This window comes from Dipodomys ordii, unplaced genomic scaffold (assembly GCF_000151885.1).
Source record: "Dipodomys ordii isolate 6190 unplaced genomic scaffold, Dord_2.0 Scaffold82, whole genome shotgun sequence".
NCBI lineage: Eukaryota > Metazoa > Chordata > Mammalia > Rodentia > Heteromyidae > Dipodomys > Dipodomys ordii.
The window spans coordinates 10,605,614-10,626,508 of NW_012267298.1; the positions used below are offsets into that span (position 1 = coordinate 10,605,614).

The 20,895-nt window shown below is 44.7% G+C and overlaps 1 protein-coding gene across 2 annotated transcripts in view; it reads right to left on the reverse strand.

Annotated features, from left to right (window-relative positions):
* Nucleotides 1-20,895, reverse strand: part of Trappc9 (trafficking protein particle complex 9) — a 439,527-nt gene that overhangs the window by 131,843 nt on the left and 286,789 nt on the right. For both annotated transcript variants that reach the window (XM_013025191.1, XM_013025190.1), the window contains 2 exons: nucleotides 19,367-19,509; nucleotides 188-298 (listed from right to left, as the gene is read on the reverse strand). In XM_013025191.1, the coding sequence (XP_012880645.1) occupies nucleotides 188-298; nucleotides 19,367-19,509 (254 nt within the window). The remainder of the gene's footprint in view (nucleotides 1-187; nucleotides 299-19,366; nucleotides 19,510-20,895) is intronic.

Consider the following 20,895-nt stretch of genomic DNA (forward strand, 5'->3'; position numbering starts at 1 on the left):
GATTCCATCTACAGGCATATGGCACAACAGCCCAGGGTGGATTGGGAGGTATGCTCTATTGTCTCAGGAAAGGCCAGCGGGTGGGAGGGGAGGTGGGGGGGAGGGGGAAGCAGGACAAGACATTGCTTGCTCCCAGGGCCAGGGACATACCCTGGTCCTGGGCTCACCCGAGTCACAGCACACTCACCGCTGGCACTCGCTGGCATGCAGAACAAGCTCTTCACTGTTTCTGGCACTGACTGTCAACTCATGGTCCGTGGAGTTGAGGACGTCCAGTAGCAGGTGGCACTTCCGGGTACTGTGGAAAGATGAAGGGAAGCTCAGAATCCTCCCCTAGGTACTAAGATTTCTCCCCACTTGGAGAGGCGCACATTGCAATTTATCAAAATGCCCAGGACACCTTCTTACAACTGAGTCCTGCTCTCTACAAACCAGTGATGCTGGAAGGTAACTCAGCTCTCTATACTAGCATGGGAGGAGGCCGAGATCACCCACCCTATATACTTGGTTCACAGTGTCACTCAACAAAGGCTATGTTTGAGTGAAGCACCAAGTAAGAGGCTGGGCATGGTTCCTACCTGTATAGACATCCCCGCGAGTTTCTGGCCCAGGAGGTCCACCAGACTCCTCCTCAAGGCAGGCAGAGAGATTAATTACCACCCACCTGAGACCTCTACTCTTTGTTGGCTTTGTAGTAGGTGAATTAAACATTCCAGTGATCATGGCCTCTTAGAGCTGAGAGAAGTTGGTATGATGAAGTTGTAGCCAAGAAGATGCAGGCGCTAAGATTTTCTACCCCAGATAAAAGACAGTGCCTTGAGAGTGGAGGCTTCCATGTTTCCACAGCCCTCCTCCCTTCTTTCTTCCCTGGGTGGGAGCTGGGTCCCTGGAGCTGGGCAACCATTCAGAGGAGAGATGGCACAGTGGAGGCCAGAAGAAGCCAGCCGAGAGGGACAGGCTCAGCGGCTAAGGCTCCCCAGTGCCGCCTCCTCTACACTTATTATCTACACGCATGAAGTGCTTTTAAAAAGCCAACAGCACATGCTTCATTTGTGTCAGTCACTATTCGTTAGGTTTCCATTACAGCTGACTGCGTGCCTAAAACTCGCATAGGATTCCAAACACCAAGCATGCCAGCGAGCCCATGGCAGGGAATCGAGAAGGGTTTGCAGATCTCCATGGGATGGCGGCTCCCATGACAGGAGCGGAGAGAGGATGGCATCAGAGCAGGGGCTCTGTCCTGGGAAAGGCAGGCAGGACAAATCCGATGGATGCAAGAAAGGCTTGGAGACAAAGATTTGGGGTGCTGTGGTCATTTCTAGCTTGGTGTGGCTTCACATATGACCTACCAAAGGGCATTTGGTTTCTCAAGGCCTTGCCCCCCAGGTATGAGCAAGGCTTTGTTCTGGATGTTAGGAAGTCAACGGGAAGAAGGGATGAACCACCGGGCTCCACCTGTGTCCTGGTGGTGATCCCAGGGAAGCCCAAAGAAGGAGTGGCTCAGGAGAAGAGAGACTTGCTCGTGTGATCATTCCAATGCTCTGCCTTGCCAGCAGATGGGGCTGGGGACCTGGGTTCAAAGCCACCCCCCATCAACTGCTCCCTCCAGAGAGGGAAACTGAGGCACAGAGCAGTGCAGAAGCATGCCAAGGGCTCACACACAGATGTAAACACTATCCAAAGGCCACAGGGCATCCAAAATATCAAAGTCTCATAATGTGGGCACATGACCTCTGGTGACAGGAAGGCAGAGGTCTAGAGACTACTACTAATATCTAGACTACCAGACACTAGACTACTCTAGTCTAGAGACTACAGTGTCTTTGTGTGGCGTGACACGTGTTTGGACGACAGACTCTTATCAGCTGACGTGGGGCCATGAGGTGGGGATGTGGTCCCCAGAGGTTCAGATTTGGAAAATACTCATTAGTTCCGCCAGCTGACAACACACGGCAGCTCCTAGGAAAACGAAGGTCTGTGCTGCTCTTGTCATAACTTCATGAAATCTTTAATCACAGCACAAGCTTTCAACAGAAAACAGGAACTGGTAAAACATTTATCAGGAGGGGAAATTGAAGCGATTTTTTTAAGGTTGGGATAAGAGTCCAATATATGTCATTTGCACTCACAGAGCTCACAAGCCCAGCAAATGCACAGGAAGGAGCAAACATCAATACACAACATGGTTTTGTCCGAGTTGTTTTTCTGACTCACTGTCTGAGAGTGGGGGCGGCCGGAGCTAGTGTTTCTCTTCCTCCTTATTGTTGACATGATGATATACTGGTAGATCTTTGTTTTCCATCCGTTGCTCATAAATTAATTCCCTCTTGCAGACTGCAGGAGCATTCTGTGCCCATCACAATATCACGCTCTCTCTGCCTTTCTTCCTCCCTCAGGATGATTCTCCTTACTGCTTAGGATCTTCTGGAGTACAGTCTGCTTTCCATTTCTGTTTCCTTCTTTCTTCTCTTTTTTTAGATTTTTGAAATTTTATTGTCAAGGTGATGTACAGAGAGGTTACAGTTACATAAGTAAGGCAGTGAGTCCATTTCTTGCTGAACATTGTTATCCCCCTCCCTTGTTTCTCTCTCTTTCCTTCTCTCCCCAACTGCCCCCCCCACAGCTGTAAAGTTCACTTCTAACATATTGTCTTGTGAGTATGGCTGTTGCATTGGTTCACCCTTTGTCCTTTGTCTCACCGTTTTGTTGTTCCCCTTCCCTTCCCCTATTCAGATCAACGTATATACAAGACACAGGGTTTGTCTGGTTCCATCTTTATCTTTAGAGCTGAGGAGCCCAAGAAATGTTACCAGAAGAACGATGGTCGGAAGAAGGCTTTGACGGCACATATGTCCACCTGGCTTGGAAATGAGAAGCAAGCAAAGTACCTATGCTCAAGAAAGCAGTCATTCTGAGTCTAAGGTCAAGCTCACTACAGGAGATCCAGCTGCTGTGTGGCAGACTCCTCAGACAGAGCAGTGCTTTCCCTGCCCAGAATTGGGAATTCGTTCATGTGACCAGTACCCATTAAATCCCTCCTGTGTCAGTTCTGCTCTGAACACTTGGGATATGGAAGCAAGCTGTTAGGAAAGGTTAGACAAAGGATGAGCTGTGGTTGAGAAATTAAAATGTTAGCTGGATAGGGCAGCCCATGCCGATAATCCTCTCTAACTAGTTGGAAGAGATCAGGGGATTATGGGTCTAGGCTAGCCTGGACATGAAAATTGACAAGACTTCATTTCAACCAATGGCTATGTATGACAAAAGGAAGTACAAATAGGATTTTGGTCCAGGGAAGCCTGGGCATAAAATAAGACTTGTCTTGAAAATAACCAATGCAAAAAGTGGTTGACTGTTAATTGAATGACTCAAGTGCCTGCTCAGCACAAGTGAAGTCCTGCGATCAAACTCCAGGACCACCCAAACAGAAAATAAAACAATATAAAATAAAGTTTAATCTCTGGCTGTGATTTTTTTCCAAAACAAATTCAAAGTAGTTGTTGAGTAAGGGATTATGACATGCAAGATTACCAATATTTCTGCATATTAACTGAAAATAATTACAAAGTAATTTTTTAAAGAAAAGAAATAGAAAATGAGGGAGGGGGTAACACTGTCTGAAAAGACATTTACTCAGTATCTTACTTAGGTAACTGTAGCCCCTCTGGAAATCACCTCTACAATAAAATAAAGTAAAAAACTACACCAAAAATATGAAAAAAAAAAAGAAACGTAAGTCCTAAGGTACATAGGAATAAATGTAATGCAATGTATGTAATGCATTTATGTACACTAGTAGAGAATTTATGAACAATACTAATGTCTGAAATGTTATATGTGAGAGCCAAGGGCCAAGACATGCAAAGCAACGATGAGAACGATCTGGGAAAGATTTAGCCGGTGGATACTGAGAGTTGTTACAAGGTTATCAGTGAGGACAGAGGTCCTGGGGCATTTTGGGAAAAACAGGAGTGAAAAGAGAAGACAACAGAAGAGATCCATGAACATAGGTGGCTGGAAGGATTGCTGACACCAGGATGCCAATCTGCAAGGAGAAAGCACTAGAAAGAATCCTGCAACAGACAGTTATGCAGGAAAGACAGAAAGTCTCACCCGTACCTTGTACCATAAGCAAAACAAGTTCCAAGTAAACTGAGTATCTACCTAAACATAGAAAAATTATAAAATCTTTTCTAAGGTACAAGTAAACAGCTTAAGACTTTGGAAAGGAGAAAGATGTCTCAAATGAGTTATAAGACCTGAAACATAGAAAAGATTAAAAGGTTTGGCTACATTGAAATAGAGAACACCAATATAATAGAAAACATTTTAAAACCAAAGCCCAGACGCCTACTTGTGAAAAGGGATTTGTACTGTTTACAGGGACAAAGGATCAGAATCTTGTGTTTATAGCAAATTCTCAAAAATGAGTAAGAAGTGACTCAGTAGTAAACCAATCAGGAGGACAAGGTCTGATGATTGACACTAGTGGAGATTCAAGAGTCAATGAACAGAAAACAGAAACTAAATTCAACTAGTAGACTGAGACAAGGAAATGAAATCCTGAGATCAGATTTGCCATTCATCCCAGTAGAAATAGTTTAGAAGTGCTCCTGTGTCAAATGTCAGCCAAGATGTACATAAAGGATGGAATTCTCATTTGGCATCAGGAGTGGGTATAAGTGGTACAAGTCCCTCAGAGAAAAAAAAACTGGGAACACCTAGCCATGTTCTATGTGCCCCTCAACCTAACAAATCCACACTTCTAGGCACTTATCTTGGATCTGTTCCAAGTAAGACAAAAGGAGCCTTGTTGCAACATTGTTTACAAAAGCAAAGAACCGCTTTTAACCAAATCCACAAGTGAAGAGCATCTACAAGAGGCAAAGATGGAAAACGAGAGGCAAAAAGCACCCCAGGTAAATCTCGTGTTAATAATGTTCAGCAAAATAAGTTGTAAAAGTTACCATACACATATGAGAGAGAGAGAGAGAGAGAGAGAGAGAGAGAGAGGAGAGAATATATATACCAAAATTAAGATTCAAGAAAACACTTCACAGTGTTTCCAAACATCAAAGGTAAGATATTCGTTATTCCTGGTGTGGTATGAGGAAGGAAAATTATTTTATAGAGGATTATACAGATCTTTCAAAGAATATTCTTATGTTTTAACTTTAGAAAATAGAAGCAAATACAATAGAAAAATATGAAATTGAACAAATCTGCAAGGTGGACAAGCTGAAGCCTCTTGACCTTTGTTTCTAGTAGCTAAAATGGTTTATAAAAATATTTAAACTTCAGAATTCGATTGTTGTCTTAGGCCCTGCCCAGCAAAGGCTTCTGGACATGGAGCCAATGCCCAGGGAAGGGGAGCAGGAGGGACACGGGAGGGGGAGTGTGCACAGAGATGGAGGCAGGAGAACGTGTTATCTAGCAGGCCATGGGGGCAGCAGGCCTGATCTCCAGCCCCTAAGAGGTGTGCAGGAACTTGATTTTAGAGTCGAGCACTTGAGTCAGAGGAGACAGAACAACTCTTCTGCCAGCTCTTGCCCTCCACGACCACAGATGAGTTTGCACAGTGTGCACATACATCATGAAGGGTGGACACCTGTGGTCACTCATTCCAGCAGCCTCAGACAAGGCATTTAGAACAGTCTAGAAGGCAGGAGATGCTGAGCACACTGCTGAGGTAAGCTGCTCTCTGGTTGCAACTGCATCAATCCAGTTGCTATGGCAACAGCTAGCATAAAAACTAGGCTATGGTATGAGGTAGAGCACGAGACTCTTAAGATACAAATAGTTTTTAAAAATTAAGTGCACCTCCTGAAGACATCAACAGGGATTAAGAAGTCACTTCAGATTTGATAGCAAAGGAGGGCCTCCCTGGAGAAATGGTTTTCTACTTGAGACTTGAATGACATGGAGGCAATCCTGCCAGGGTCTCGGAGGAGAGCTTTCCAGAGAGAATATGCAATTAATGCAAACGATCTTCAGGCACAGTGTGATCACAGAGCAGAACAAGCACAGGAGTGAGTGGTGTAAGATTAATGACAGAGGAAAGGTCGTAGGAAAATATTGATTTTATTCCAAGCTTGATGAGAAGCTATTTTGAGAATTTTAAGCAGAGGAGCGACATGAATTGGTTTATGTGGTGGGTGGGGGATGCGCTCCAATTCTGGAAAAGATGGAGTAAGCACAGTCTACCCTGTCTTCCCACTGACTGCAATTCCACCTGTAAATCACAAGTAAACAGTGTGAAGACAAAGACTAACACATTAAACTGCAGAAAGTGAGCCAGAGCAGAACAGAAATCCAAGTTCGGCCCCAATGGTGAGTTCCATTTCCTCTTGGTGCCACAGCTGGAAGCAAAATACAGTCCGGAGCGTGCCAGCAGCACATAGGTGTCGGATCAGAGCTCACAGTGTGCACAGTACCTCAAGGTGTGCATCGCTACCTCACAGGTGTGCCCCAGTACCTCACAGGTATGTGCTAGGAGTTCACAGATGTGCCCTGGGAGCTTACAGGTGTGCATCGCTACCTTGCCGGTACACAATGGGAGCTCACAGGTGTGCCCCAGTACCTCACAGGTGTGTGCTAGGTGTTTGGATGGGAGTGTGCACGAGAGACAGCAGCAAGAGTCACAGAAGCCTCCCATGCTGGTCTGACCAGTGGGGATGGCGGCAGCAAGGGCCGGAGATCAGGATGTTCAACGTTTTCTCTTCCCTTTCCTCCCTTTCCTTCCCCTCCAGCCCTAGGCAGCTGTGAGGAAGACAGAGAGGCATCCCAGCAGTTGGAGTACATGGATCACACCTCTGTAAACCCACAGCCAAGGTCCCAAACACTGATGCCCATCACTTTCATCTGCCTCTCGGTCCACTGGCCCATTAGTCCTACAGGTGACATGTGACAGGGGAAACCAAACACGGACTGGCAGCAGACATGCAGAGAAGGGAGACCTGGTACAGGACGGGGATTAAGAGAGGAGGCCCCAAACCGCGGCCTCCTCATGGCGAGTGTCTGACTGAACTTAATTTCTTAAGTTCCATATAAGACAGAGGATGCTGAAAGGCAAACGTGTAACCCAGGATGCGCTACACGGCAGGGAAATGAGCAGCACTGGAGAGAGAGAGGTGAGAGAACAAGAGGGCATCAGTGCACCGAGGGGACCGACCCTACCTGATCCACCAACGATGCCATGCTCACTCCTGTGTGCACGTGACTCTACAGGCTCCAACTCACAAAGGAAAACAGAATTAAAAAGATGGCTGACCAGCCGGGCGCTGGTGGCTCATGCCTGTAATCGTAGCTACTCAGGAGGCTGAGATCTGAGGATCGCGATTCAAAGCCAGCCCGGGCAGGAGAGATCGTGAGACTCCTATCTCCAATAAACCACCAGAAAACCGGAAGTGGCACTGTAGCTCAAGTGGTAGAGCGCTCACCTTGAGCTGAAGAGCTGAGGGACAGCGCCCAGACCCAGAGTTCAAGCACCATGACTGACAAAAAAAAAAAAAAATGACTGACCAACACCATATTTACAGTTGGCAAATTCAACATGCTTCTTTGGGTAGCTGATGGGCCATGAGACACTATGTCAACAAGGACACAGGAGCAACTGAGCCTCTGACACTGTGACAAGCCCACCTGACACCTGCAGATCACACATGCTTCTCAAGTGCACCGCAAAAGATCATGTTCTACGCCATGAAAAATAAATCCCTAACAAATCTAAGAAAATAAACAGCAAAGTATGTTCTCAGACTGGAACATGATTAACCCAGAATGTAATGGCAGAAGGGCACCTAGAATCTAACAAACACCTGGAAATTTACCCATTCGCTTCAAAATAATCCTGTGAGTGAATGAGGATCAATATGGTTAATCAATAGTTAATTTTCATGTATGAAAACAACAACAAAACCTGCTGAAATTGCTCTAAGAAGTAGTGAGGAAAGGGAGAGTGACAGAAGGGGTGATGATTTGGATCCATTGTGTCTATGTATGTATGTGTATGTGTGTATGTATGTGTGTATGTATGTATGTGTGTATGCATGTGTGTGTATGTATGTATGTATGTATGTATGTATGTATATATGTATGTGTGGAAATGCCACAAGGACAAGTCTGTGTACAGCTAATGTTTGCTAATAAAAATAACTCTCTAGTCAAAGAAAAAAAATCTAATATAAATTGAAAAGATTTCTGGAGCTAATAAAAACAAGGCACAACTTATCCCAATAGGTAGAATGTAGCTAAAGCAATACTCAGAGGAAAACACGTAGCCTCGAATGAAGATAGGGAAAAGAAGGAAGGTTTCAAATCCAAAAGCTTCTGTCTTAAGAGAGTACAAACAGAAGAACACACAAGAAAGGAACACAGAAAGGAAATCAAGAACAGAAAACAATGGGGAAAACAGAATTATATGGAAAATCAATAATCTAACACTTTTAAGTCTGATTCTTATAAAAATTAATGTACCCAATAAGCCTTAGCATAATAATAAAGAAAAAAGAGATGACATCAAGAACCAATATCATGAGTAAAAGAAAAGAAAACCCAGCAATTAGCAGGATAATGTGAGCGCTGGTCACATAATATGACAATTCAGATGAAAGCACTTGAAAGCCACAAATTACTGAAATCCATTCAAGAAAAAAACAAGTAACTTGCAAAGTCCTATGTTTAATAAGTAAATTAAAGGCATTATTTTTTAAATCTGAGAAAGAAATTTCCAGGCTCAAATGTTTTCTGGTGAATTCTACCAAATACTTCAAAATTAAATAATTCCATAAGAGTTCTTTCAGAAAGCAAAGGGAAGGAACATTCTAAAGCATTATGAGAATAGCTTTATTACTAAAACTAGACACCAAGAGAATGAAAAAAATCACAAATTCTTCTGAGGAATCTAGAAGCGATAACCTTTAACAATGTTCTGCAGGCCTAGGGTGGGCAGGTGCTCTACCTGTTTAGCCACCCCACAACCCATTTTTCTTTAGTTGTTTATCCTCAACAATCTCTCCCATTTTCTCAGGCTGGCTTGGACTATGATCTGTCTATTTATACTTCCTACCCCTGGGTAGGAAGCTATTATTGAGATTGGGTTTTGCTAACTTTCTTCCTGAGCTGGACTTGAGACCTGATCCTCCTACTCCCTGTCTCACAAATAGCTGGGATTACAGGCATGAGCTATCATGTCTGCCTGCTCAACAAATTTTTGATACGAAAAGCACAAACAATGACAAAATTCAGATTCCATTCACAATTTAAAAGAAACTCAAAAATTAATTATAAAAGGAAATACCCATAATCAATTCTTTTAAAACCATATATATTACAGAATGTATAAACCATATACACACACACACACACACACACACACACACACACACACACACACACACATATATTTCAGAATCAAAGACCAAAATAAACAAGTGTATACAACATTCATAACCTGGAAGGCAAAATATACTTATCAATTCTTCCCAAATTAAGCTATGAATTCAAAATAATTTTAATCAAATCATAAAAGCATATTTTATAGACAAATCCAACCTTATCTGAAGATTTATATGGAAATATAAAAACCTAGAAGAATAAAAGGTAAGTTGAAGGACTCATGCCCAGGTGTGGTGGTAGGCACCTGTAATCCCTACACACAGGAGGCTGAGGCAGAAAGACTAAGAATTTGAGGCCAGCCTGAGCTATACAGCAGGAGTCTGTGTAAATAATACCAAAAAAGGAAACAAAAGCCGGAGGGCTCTATCTAGTCAGAAGCTGTACTCATGGACACAGGGATAGGGACTATGAGCCTCCAGGTCTTTGGGGCGACTCCAGAGCGCGAATCACACAGATATGGCCTTTACGTCTCTGACAAAGCGGAAAGAGAAATCAATGGATAAGAGGCTGTCTTTTCAACAAAGGGCACACAAGCAACCAGACGTTGGAGATGGGGGAGTGAAGTAAGGGGGTGGGGAGAATAAAGAGGAAGGAAAAGGGGTGGACAAGGATATGGGGTGGGGGGAGAAGGAAGAGCAGAGCGAAGATATGGAAAAGCTTAACCTAAACATAAAGGTTACTTAAAACACAATTAAGACAACAACATTATAAAAATCCTTCCAAGAAATATGAAAGGAAAATTTCCATAACCAAAGGTAGGCATCACAAAAGGAAAAAAAAACTCTGTTAAATTAAAATTTCAATAAACTTAATTTTTTAATTTTGCTCTGTAAAAGACACTGTTAAAAGGATGAAAAAAAATGACAGAATTAAAGAGCATATTTAGAAATGCAAAATCAAACAAAGGACTTGCATCCATAATACATATTTAAGAACTTTAAAATTCAACACTAAAAAAACAACCCAATACAAATTGGGCAAAAGACTTGAAAAGAAACTGCCAAAGGCAATATAAGAACAACCAAAAATATTTTAAAAAATTTAAAAAGATAGAGGGTACTCAATATCTTTAAGTACTAGAGACATACAAATTAAAATCATGATAAGATGCTCTATCCACCTGTTAGTAAATGAAACAAGAACAGATAATATCCCACACTACCTGGGAGACGGCAAATAGAACACTGCAGTGCTGCCAGAGGTATTGACGAAGGCAGGGCCATGCTGGGAGGCAGCCTAGTAGTTTCTTGTAAAGTTGAATAATCATCGGTCCAGCTGGGTACCAGTGGTTCCCATCTGTGATCCTAGCTACTCGGAAGACTGAGATCTGAGGACTGCAGTTCAAAGCCAGCTCCAGCAGGAAAGTCCATGAGACTCTTATTTCCAATTAAGCACCAAAGAAGGTGGAAGTAGAACTGTGGCTAAGTGGTAGAGTGCTAGCCTCGAGCAAAATAAAAGCTTAGGGACAGCGCCCAGGACCAGAGTTCAAGCCCAAGGACCGGGGAGGAAAAAAAAATGCATTGATCATATAACCCAGTGATCTCATGCTTAGTTATTTACTTTAGAGACAGGAACATTTACACACCCCCAAACTAGTGTATATAATTCTATACTAAGTAAGCAGATCAGGTGTCTCTCAGCACAAAGTATAAAGAAACCTGATTACTAGCCACATGCACAGGTCTCCAGCCACCGCTGAGGGCAAGCAGCCACTTCTACGTGGTCACCTGACTGTACGGCCTGTCCACACCATGGTCGAAGGGCCAGTGAGGCACTGCCTCTCGGGGGGTAGATCAGGGAGCAGGGTGAAGTTACTCAGTTTACCTTGGCTGGGGAAGAGTCACAAATCTGTTACATTAGCACCCATAAATAATGTATGCCAAACAGGCATGCTAGTTAAAAAACTAAATAATGCCTTTAAACACAAACACTGTGATATAGAAAGGACTACGTGCAGTATGTCCCCAACACCAGTTTTGTTGCTCAGTGGCAAGTAAGCCCTCTGGTTTCCCCGTTTCCCCAGCAGGAGAAGAATGCCCATGCTATGGACAGCAAGGAGGCAAACAGGAATGGAAGAACCAGAGCTGGTGCCAGGACTGGAAGCTGAGCTGCACTGTTGTCCTCCAGGGCCTCGTACGGGTCCAAACACTGATGCTGCTTCCTTCCCAGGAGCCGTGGCCACATACACCATGGCGTAGGCCCTGAGATCAAGCCTCAGTACCAGCACAAAACATACCACACACACACACACACACACACACACACACACAAACACGCACGCACGCACGCATGCACGCACACACGCACACACGCGCGACAAGAGCGCGGACCAGGTGCATGCCCACCAGCTCCCAATCCTGGTTGAAGCTCTCAGAGTTTCATGATGTATTTGTTTGTTCCTAATTTTGTAAATCATTTAATTAATTTTTTCAATGATTTATTCTTTTATTTAGTGGTATTGGGGTTTGAACTCAGGTCTTTGCCCTTGCTAAATAGGGGTTCTACCACCTGAGCCATGCCTCCAGTCCTCAAAATTTTTTTTCTTTTACTTTTTTTTTGGGTCCGGTCATGGGGCCTAAACTCTGGGCCTGGGTGCTGTCCCTCAGCTCTTTTAGCTCAAGGCTAGCGCTCTACCACTTGAGCCACAGCGCCACTTCCAGCTTTTTTCTTTTTGCTTATGTGGTGCTGGGGAATCGAACCCAGGGCCTCATGCGTGCAAGGCAAGTGCTCTACCACTGAGCCAACTCCCCAGCCTCAAAATTTGTTTATGAATAGATTTTCAATATGGTTTTCTAAATTTTCTCCTTAAGAGAACTCTGTAGAATGGCTACAAGCAGAATTGTATACTCAAGAATAAATATTGGCAAGCATGTGCAAAAATAGAAATATCAGAGCACGCACACCCCAACTGTATGAATGTGAAATATGGAAATTTAAACATACTACCAAAGCATACAAAACTCATTAAGTTCATCACAGACAAAAAGTGGAAAAACTCAAAAGTTCACAGCTAATGATTAAACAAAACATGTTACAGCCATGGAATGGAATATCATATAACAATTAAAAAGCCATTCTGATACCTGATTATGGATGAACCTTGAAAATATTAGCAGTAGTGTAAGAAGCCACCCAAATGTAATTTGATTCCACTTATATGAAATACCCAAAATAAGTAAAGCTATGGAGACAGAAAGCAGATTCATTAAGGAAGGAGGTACAGTTTCCACTACACTAGTGTATCGAGTTTCTTTTGAAACAATGAAAAGTTCTAAAATTAGATTATAGTGATAGTGGAGCCACTGTGAAGATACCCTAAAACATCAAAGTGTGCAATTTAAATGGGTGAAATTCATGGTATGCAAATTCTATTTCAATAAAGTGGGTAGGTTTTTGTTGTTGTTGTTTTTGTCTGTCAAGGGGCTTGAATTCAGGGCCTACATGCTGTCCCTGAGCGTTTCCACTCAAGGCTAGTAATCTACCACCTTGAGCCACAGCTCCACTTCTGGTGGTTATTTGGAGACAAGAGTCTTACAGACTTTCCTTCCCCAGGCTGGCTTCGAACTGCAATCCTCAGATCTCAGCCTCCTGAGTAGCTATGATAACAGGCGTGAGCGTGTTTGGGTTGTTTTTGTTTTCAGATAGGGTCTTTCTAGGTATCTCAGGCTAGCCTTGAACTCATGATCCTCCAACCTTGGCCTCCTGAAGGCTGGAATTACAGGAATGTACTATCATACCTAACTTAAATAAAGTTATTTTAAAGAAAACAATTTGAGCTCCTGAGTGCAGAGAAAGAGAATGCAGGAGTTTCTGGAGACGAGATCAATAGGCTCAGGACCAGCCCCATCACTGCTTTATCTGTTGGCCATAAAAGTCAAAAGCCCATAGTGGCTTTTGACAGACACAGTGTTGACACTCTGCTACACTGTCTAATTTGTACTCAAATGGGCCACTGCATAGAGAGAGCGCCATGAAGAGCATGTACTGATGAGAGGCATCAAAACAGGCATGAAGAGCACGTACTGATGAGAGGCATCAAAACAGGCATGCAACCGGGTGTCCAGGAACGGGTCGGGGTCTCCGGGCCCTGCTCATCTAATCACAATTCACTTGCAGCACAGGCGAATACTTATAGCACATCCCAAAGTCATGTGGAAAAGACAACATGTGACCACCCCCGGGTTCAACCTGGCATTCCATTTCTGGGAACAAAGGCAATCCAAACTCATAAAAGATTTGGGGATAAGTATTGACAAGTAACAACCTGAAATCCTGTTTCGCGTGCCACTATTTGGAAATGCAGTGATTGAACAGAAAAATCAGTAAAATGCCAAAATATGCAAAATGCAAGAATCCCAAACAAAAACTTGAACCGAAACAGGCCAGCTGCCAAACGTGTCAGCAGACATTGGATCCCTCAACCAAACAGGCCGTGGGCACTCACAACCCACCACGGAAGGTCCAGCGTCCACATTTCCTTCTCTACCCTGTGTCAAGGCTGTAGTAGGCCCTTCCTACGCAGTGTGTAAACATGCACTTTCATGGCTATGCAAGGTTGGCACAATCTTCATTTCAAGAGGAAGAAAAATGGTGCTCAAAGGGACCACAGCACAAATAAGCTGAGAAAATTTTGCACACACTGTTAGATTTGGTTCTAAGTTTTGCTACTCACTAAACTTCTTTCAAATTTTAAAATTAACTTCACAAATAAATATAGCAACTAAGAAAAGGATTTATTGTGGTAACATGTCTCCCTTAAAATGCTCTTTATTCATTTAAGATTTCCTGTTTCCAATCTTCAGGGTAAGGGCTTTGGCATGGTTAATTTCTAAAGTATCTCTGCACTGCCTAGCTAGTTAGAACAGTATATATGGATAGCAAATGTGATTTTTTTGCCTAGATCACATAAGCAAATACAATTTTTAGTGTATTTGAAATTTCAAAAAAATGCCCTTTATTATGTAGCTGTGAGCGCAGGTCTCCTACACCCCATCCCTGCACGGGGGAAGTGGAATTTCTCTAAATGACTGAGGGCAAGTGTTAGGGTGCCTATTAATAATGCAGTACCTATTACACCCTGCGCCCTCCTCTGAGGAGTGTATTTTCCACAAAGCTCACAGCTGAAATGTCTCAGATTGGATCACTTATTGTAACAAGCTAAAAAGGAATTGCTGCCCCAGAGAGAAGGGAGCATGGCACTCTGACAGGGACGGTGAGTCTGGTCTACACCAAACAGGTCCCTGAGAATATGACCACGCAGCTCTGTGTACAATGTGAACCACACAGGCAATTGATCTTCCAAAGAAAAGTTGGTGGAGACCTCTATATACCCAGGAGGGAGAATGGTTCAAAACAATCACAAGATTATATAGTGCTTGATGGCAGCCTTCAGAAAAACTGGCCTCTGCCCTTGTTAAATCTGCTTTACTTATCACTCTGATGACATAAGAAGGGCAAAGACTATCCAGATGGAAAGGGACTGGGAAACTGAAACTAGGAAAGAAATCTACAGTCTCTCATGAAGGAGCAGCAAACGCACTTCCCACAGTAATGGCCAAAGGCCTCAGTGTGGTGCTCAGACCCCAGTTCAGCCCACGTCTTCACCCACTAGGGGAGGTGCTGGGTATGTCCAGGGCGGACGCTCACTTCCAAAGCTCTCTGGAGAAGAACAGGGTGCTGAACACACCATGCCTGGCTTGAAAGATTCTCTGTAAAAATGGCAGAATATCTCTCCTTTGTTAATATATATTTTTATTGTTATTGTAAGGGTGATGTACAGAGGGGTGACCATTACATAGGTCAGGTAAAGAGTACATTTGATTTTGAACAGTGTCACCTCTTCCCTTGTGTCCTCCCAGTTTTTCCCTCCTGACCCCCCTTCCCCACAAGTTATACATTCATTTTCAATATGGTGTCCAGTGAGTATCACTGCTGCTTTTGTCCACCCTTTGTTCCACCAGCTCTGTGTCCCCTTGCTCTCCTCAAAGCAGATAAACTTACACACAAGACAAAAGGCTTGGTATCTTCTGCAGTGGAGCTATCTGGGCTGACAGTTGCTTTGTGGGAAATTTTTAATTAGGAATTTAAATTTTCTGACTCATCTAACTATTCATGTGTGTGTCAGAGCTAACATTGTGTCCTAGGACTTTTCACAATTCCTCTTAGAATCTTTTCAATAGCTGCAGAATCCAGAAGACTGCCACTTCTTTTATTTCTACCATTGATCATTGTATCTGCTTATTTTTCCCTTGATTTCCTTGGTTACAATTTATTAATTTTATTATTAGCCTTTGCAAAGAACCAAATGTTGACTTCACTAACTCTATGGCTTTTTTTTTTTTACAATCTCTGTTTCATAACATCCAATCCTCTCATTATAATTTCTTCTATTCACTGTTGGCACCAGTTGCTCTTTATAATCTAATGCAGAAGCTATGACACTGATTTTAAACCTCACGTTTTCTAAAAATAAGCATTCACTATTATATAAGCAGAGTTTGTTAGCAGCATTATCTGTAAGTCTGCTGCTGTTTTCCTGGGCTGCTTTTTGTTCTACTTGTTTTCTACCAAATTTGAAACAAACATTGAACTATTCAGCTTTTTTTCTTTGGCATCATTTTGAGGGTAAGCTCTTTTATTTTGGAATTACATTTTTAACTATATTTGTATTTAAGACTGTTATGTACTTGAGATAACTTGCTTCTTCTATCACTAAAAATTGTGTTGTCTCTTTCCTCTTGAAAGCCTACCTATTTTATACTAATAAACCTACACCAATTTTTAAATATTAGTCTTTGCACAATAATTCTTTCCCCCCAACTTTTACTTTTATGCTATGCAGCCTAATGCCAGCTTCTTTCAGGAAGCTTACAGTCTGCATCTTACTGTCTGATAGAGTATGGCAATCCCCACTGTGAGTATGTGTTCCCCTCCACGCACCCCCAAGCACTGAAGTCTTAACTTCCTAGTGCTTGCTAGGCAAGTGCTCTATCACTTGAGCCCCACCCCCAATTCCAATCTATATTTTTAGATGCAATATTTGGTTCATTTACATTTAGTGTAATTCTTAATTTCACAGGTGAAGATTGCCATGTTGCTATGTATTTACTGCTTGGCCACATGTTCCTTTTTCTTTCTTTCTGATACCTCATCTTGTGTGTGTGTGTGTGTGTGTGTGTGTGTGTGTGTGTGTGTGTGTGTGTGTGTGTGTGTGTGTGTTGTGTGTGTTCCACATGCTCCTTTTTCTTTCTTTCTGATACCTCATCTTGTGTGTGTGTGTGTGTGTGTGTGTGTGTGTGTGTGTGTGTGTGTGTTCCAGCCCTGGGGCTTGAACTCAGTGTCTGGGTGCTGTTTCTGAGCTTTTTTGCTCAAGGCTAGCACTCTACTTGAACCATGGCTCCACTGAAGACTTTTTAGTGGGTAGAGATAAGAGTCACAGACTTTCCTGCCTGGGCAGGCTTCAAACTGGGATTCTCAGATCTCAGCCTGCTGAGTAGCTAAGATTATAGGTCTGAGTAACTAGCACCTGGATGGATTAAATATGTCAATATTCCATTGTATTACTTCTGGGTTATTTTTTGCCTTAAATGTTTATTTTAGAGTTGATAATAGGGTCCAAATGCTAGGGTCTTCAGTTCACGGAATTCTGAGATCATAAAACTGCAATGCTTTGTATATAACATAAGCACGCCTATCCACCACCTTGCACATATGCACTTGTACATGTACTCTACACTACAGAACTATTACTATTCTTCTTTCATTAATTCGGGCCTTTCTTACAGAAATTGGAAAATAAAGAAAACAAGTGTTTTACATGTATTTGCTATCAGTATGTAGGTCACATTTCTATTTCATGCTGACTAGGCCTAATGAGCTGCAGTGAGAAATGAGACCTTCTCTTGTCCACCACACCCTACATGTATCTGGAACTGGGGAGGTGTCAGCCTGAAGCACAAACGAATGCATTTGCAGGACCGCAGGTAAGCAGTACTTCATCAGAAGTCCAAGGAAGGCTCGGGACACCCATCTGTTCATCATGCTCAGGAAAAGTCTGCAAGAATGGTAACATACACCTCAAGACAAACACACTGTTCAAAAGGTAAAGGAAAGACCACTAGTTTAAGAAAAAGAACTGTTTTAGGGGGAAAAAAAAAGATGTGGGAGAAGCCCACGGGAGATACAAGGAGCAGAGCCGCTCTGGCAGGCTGTGCTTGGGAGCAGCTAACAAGGAAGGTCTAGATGGCTTCGAAGCCCCCTGCACAGCACGGGCCAGCCTCTGCACTTTGTATCACAAGCCTTGGATGGTGTGTGAGCCCAGCAGGACACACATACATCATACTTAGGATGAGATAAAGTAGGATTGGATGCACAGAGAACAAGTCTTCCCACAATGATGAGAAAAGACATTTCAGAGGTCTGACCCATAAAATGTAGTGATCGATAAGGTTTAGTGATAATGGAGAAGGAAGCTTAGAGGTGGGCTCACAAGCCCAAGGGCTGGGAACAGAAACATAGGCCAAAAGAAGAGAAAGTCAGGACCATGGACAGGGGGTTGGGACCTGACCAGGATGCCAACTAGTAACCACCTCTCCTAAATCTGTGGCAGCCTTTCTCCTTACCTGAAACGGACATTTACAGCCATGGAGGCTGTGACAGGAGAGCCAGCTATCAACAGCAGAGGGGGGAGAGGGGGAAGAACTCAACAGCAAGCTGAGCTGCTTCAAGAGTCAGTGAGAAAGCGACGGCAGCAGGAGCCGAGGGGGACAAAAGAAAGACACTGCGGGCTTGTGATGGAGCAGATCTGACGCCCAAAAGGGCCGGGCACGCTCTGCCATCGTCTGGCAGCATCCTGGCCAAGTCCTCCCCAGGGACAAGCGCTGTACTGCTTCAGACAGAGTCAAAGCAGAGGCAAGCATTGCCAGCGAAGACATTACTGCGAGGACTGAGAAAATGACAGATGGTGAAATGTGATGCTGCAAGGCCCAGCGAAGCCATGAATTCTTGCTGAAGCCATTCTCCAACCGCCGGGAAGAAAAACGGTCTTTCCAATAAACCAAACCACACTTATTATTTGGGGCTGCATCACTTTAAATGGCCTTTTGTGTCAACATTAACACAGAGAACAGCACTCCTCTGTTTCACACTGTGGAATGGGGGTGGTGGGGTTTCCCTAAGATGTCCTCCCCCCAACCTGCCTCATGTTCAAAGAAGGACAAGTAATGGTTGCCATCAGTGCTGCTTAACTCCATTAAGAATAAATAATAGGAAGCTGGTCCGCCTCTCTGTGCACGTGAAAGGCGTGGTTCTGCCTGACGATGCTGCCAGCTTCACGGAGGCCCGCGCCTGCCTCCCGGAGGCTGCGCCACCTGGACGGGACTGTGATCTTCAAGGGTCTCCAGTGCCTGGGGCTCTACCCAGGGCTGCCAGTCCCCACTGCTTCCACTTCACCACAGGTCAAAGTGTGGGGTGAGAACTGCCACCCTTCTGCCTGAGAGAAGAAGACCCCAGCACCCCCTGACATGTCTGGGATGTAGATAAACCAGTTGGAAGGGAGCTCAAGCCTTTTCTAAGGGCCAGTGTTAGAGAGCACAGCTGGACAAGAGGGGCTCCGTGTGCAGAGTAGCCTGTGGCTGCCTGTGACTGAGCGCTCATAGAGCTGCTCCACAGCTGGGCCCCGGGCAAGAACACTTGTGCTGATGGGAAGCAGCACACAGGGATGCCGGGCTCCTCCAGGAGTCCCCAGCACATGCAGAGCTCTGCTGACCCCGCTAACCAGAGAAAGGAGCTGCGCCAGAAGAGCTCACATGAAAACTGCCAGCACCCACAGCCAGTTCCTGTGTGACCACTGGAGGGGCCACTCCTGTGGAACACGTGTCTAATGAAGAGCCTCAGTCCTGGGTGCCCAGGGCGCAGATCTGAGGGGCGGGTGGGAGACACGGGGAGACCCACAGCGCTGTAGCCCGAGTACCTGGTTGCAGGGAGTGTGCTGACTCGTGTGAAAAACACAGATGGCTCAACTTCCACGTGCAGACCCAGGGAGAGGTTCCTGTAATACCCTTCGACGTGGCCTGGTCCTCCAGAGTACTTGAAATTCAGTACAGCTTCCAGAGTCTAAAACAACAGAGGAAAGGACAAGTCAGCACTCACTAGTTGATCTGCACTCCTAGTCAGGAGGTAGGCTCACTTAGCCAGAGTTTAAAGACCAGCCCAGCAGCAGTGGTGTTAGCACTGCACAGCTCCTACCCTGCCCAGCCCCAGCCCTTTGGTGCCCTCATTCCTGTGACACCCCATCTCTACACAATCCTCAGCCTACATATGCACGCAAAGAGGTTCCAGAATGCTCTCTGTGGCTAGATATAGCACTTTAGGTAGAAAACACACACTGTAGTGAGCATCCCTTCAATACACAGGGTAGACAGGAGGTCTATCGGGGAGGTGGCATGTGGGAGGCCAGCTCCCAGGCAATGGTCGGTAAAAGCTAGGCCAGAGACCCACATTCGCTGCACTTTCTGGACCTGCGTAAGGGGTGAGTTTAAGGGCAAAGAGGGCCACGCGGGAGGGCAGGTGTGACACCCGCAGCCGGCAGCAGTATAGGCTAAGGGGAGTCACCACCCAGTTGGGCAAAGATGTGTGGGGCTGAGAAAGGCTGATGGGGGTTCAACATGTGCTGACCTCACTCGCAGGACGCAGACGGGCCTGGAAGCTCCCCACCCCCAGGCTCTGCTCATGGATGCCCCCTGTGCTCACACCCATGGCACGGCAGGAGGATCACCAAGGCCTCTCTGAGGGGTTCAGGCATGGAAGAGGTCATCAGCACCGCCGTGGGAAAGCCCCACCTTGCCTGAACCTCCCCCATGAAGCAAAGCCTTAGGGCAGGCCAAGGCCACCTGCAAGGGCCTCATAAGCAAAACTGTGGCCCGGGGAGGGAAGGTGAGGGTGCTGAGCCAGGACCCTGCACAAACGTCCCAGAGGCTCAGGCCCCCACCTGAGACCAGGAGGGGAAAGCAGAGCAGAGAGCCTCACCTGCCTCTGACATGGGCCTCAAAGCCCCTCGGAGGCCTGTAAAGATCCACCACGGCGCTGCCCTCAGGGAAGGGAAAGTGAGGGGGGAGGACCAACGCTGTTATGGGAAAAGCTGCATTTGCAGCACGCGCACACACATGTGCACGCACATGTGCACACAAGCCAACTCTGAAGGAGTCTGGAGCTTGTGGAGCTCCCAGAGTAACCATAGCAACAAGACATTCCACCCCAGCTAGGTTCTGATTACAAAAAAAATCAGCTCTTCCAACAGCACAATTCCAAACCAACTGTGCCAACGGTGACCCATGGCCAAACCTGGCCATCGGCTATCTGCATATGGCCTGGGAGGTAAATACAGAGCTGATTTTTTTTTAAGGTCATAAATCAAAACAAAATAAAACAAGGATAGGCAACAAAGACCTCTACAGCTGGCAAAGTCTGGAATATTACCATATGGCCCTTTGCAATAAAAAC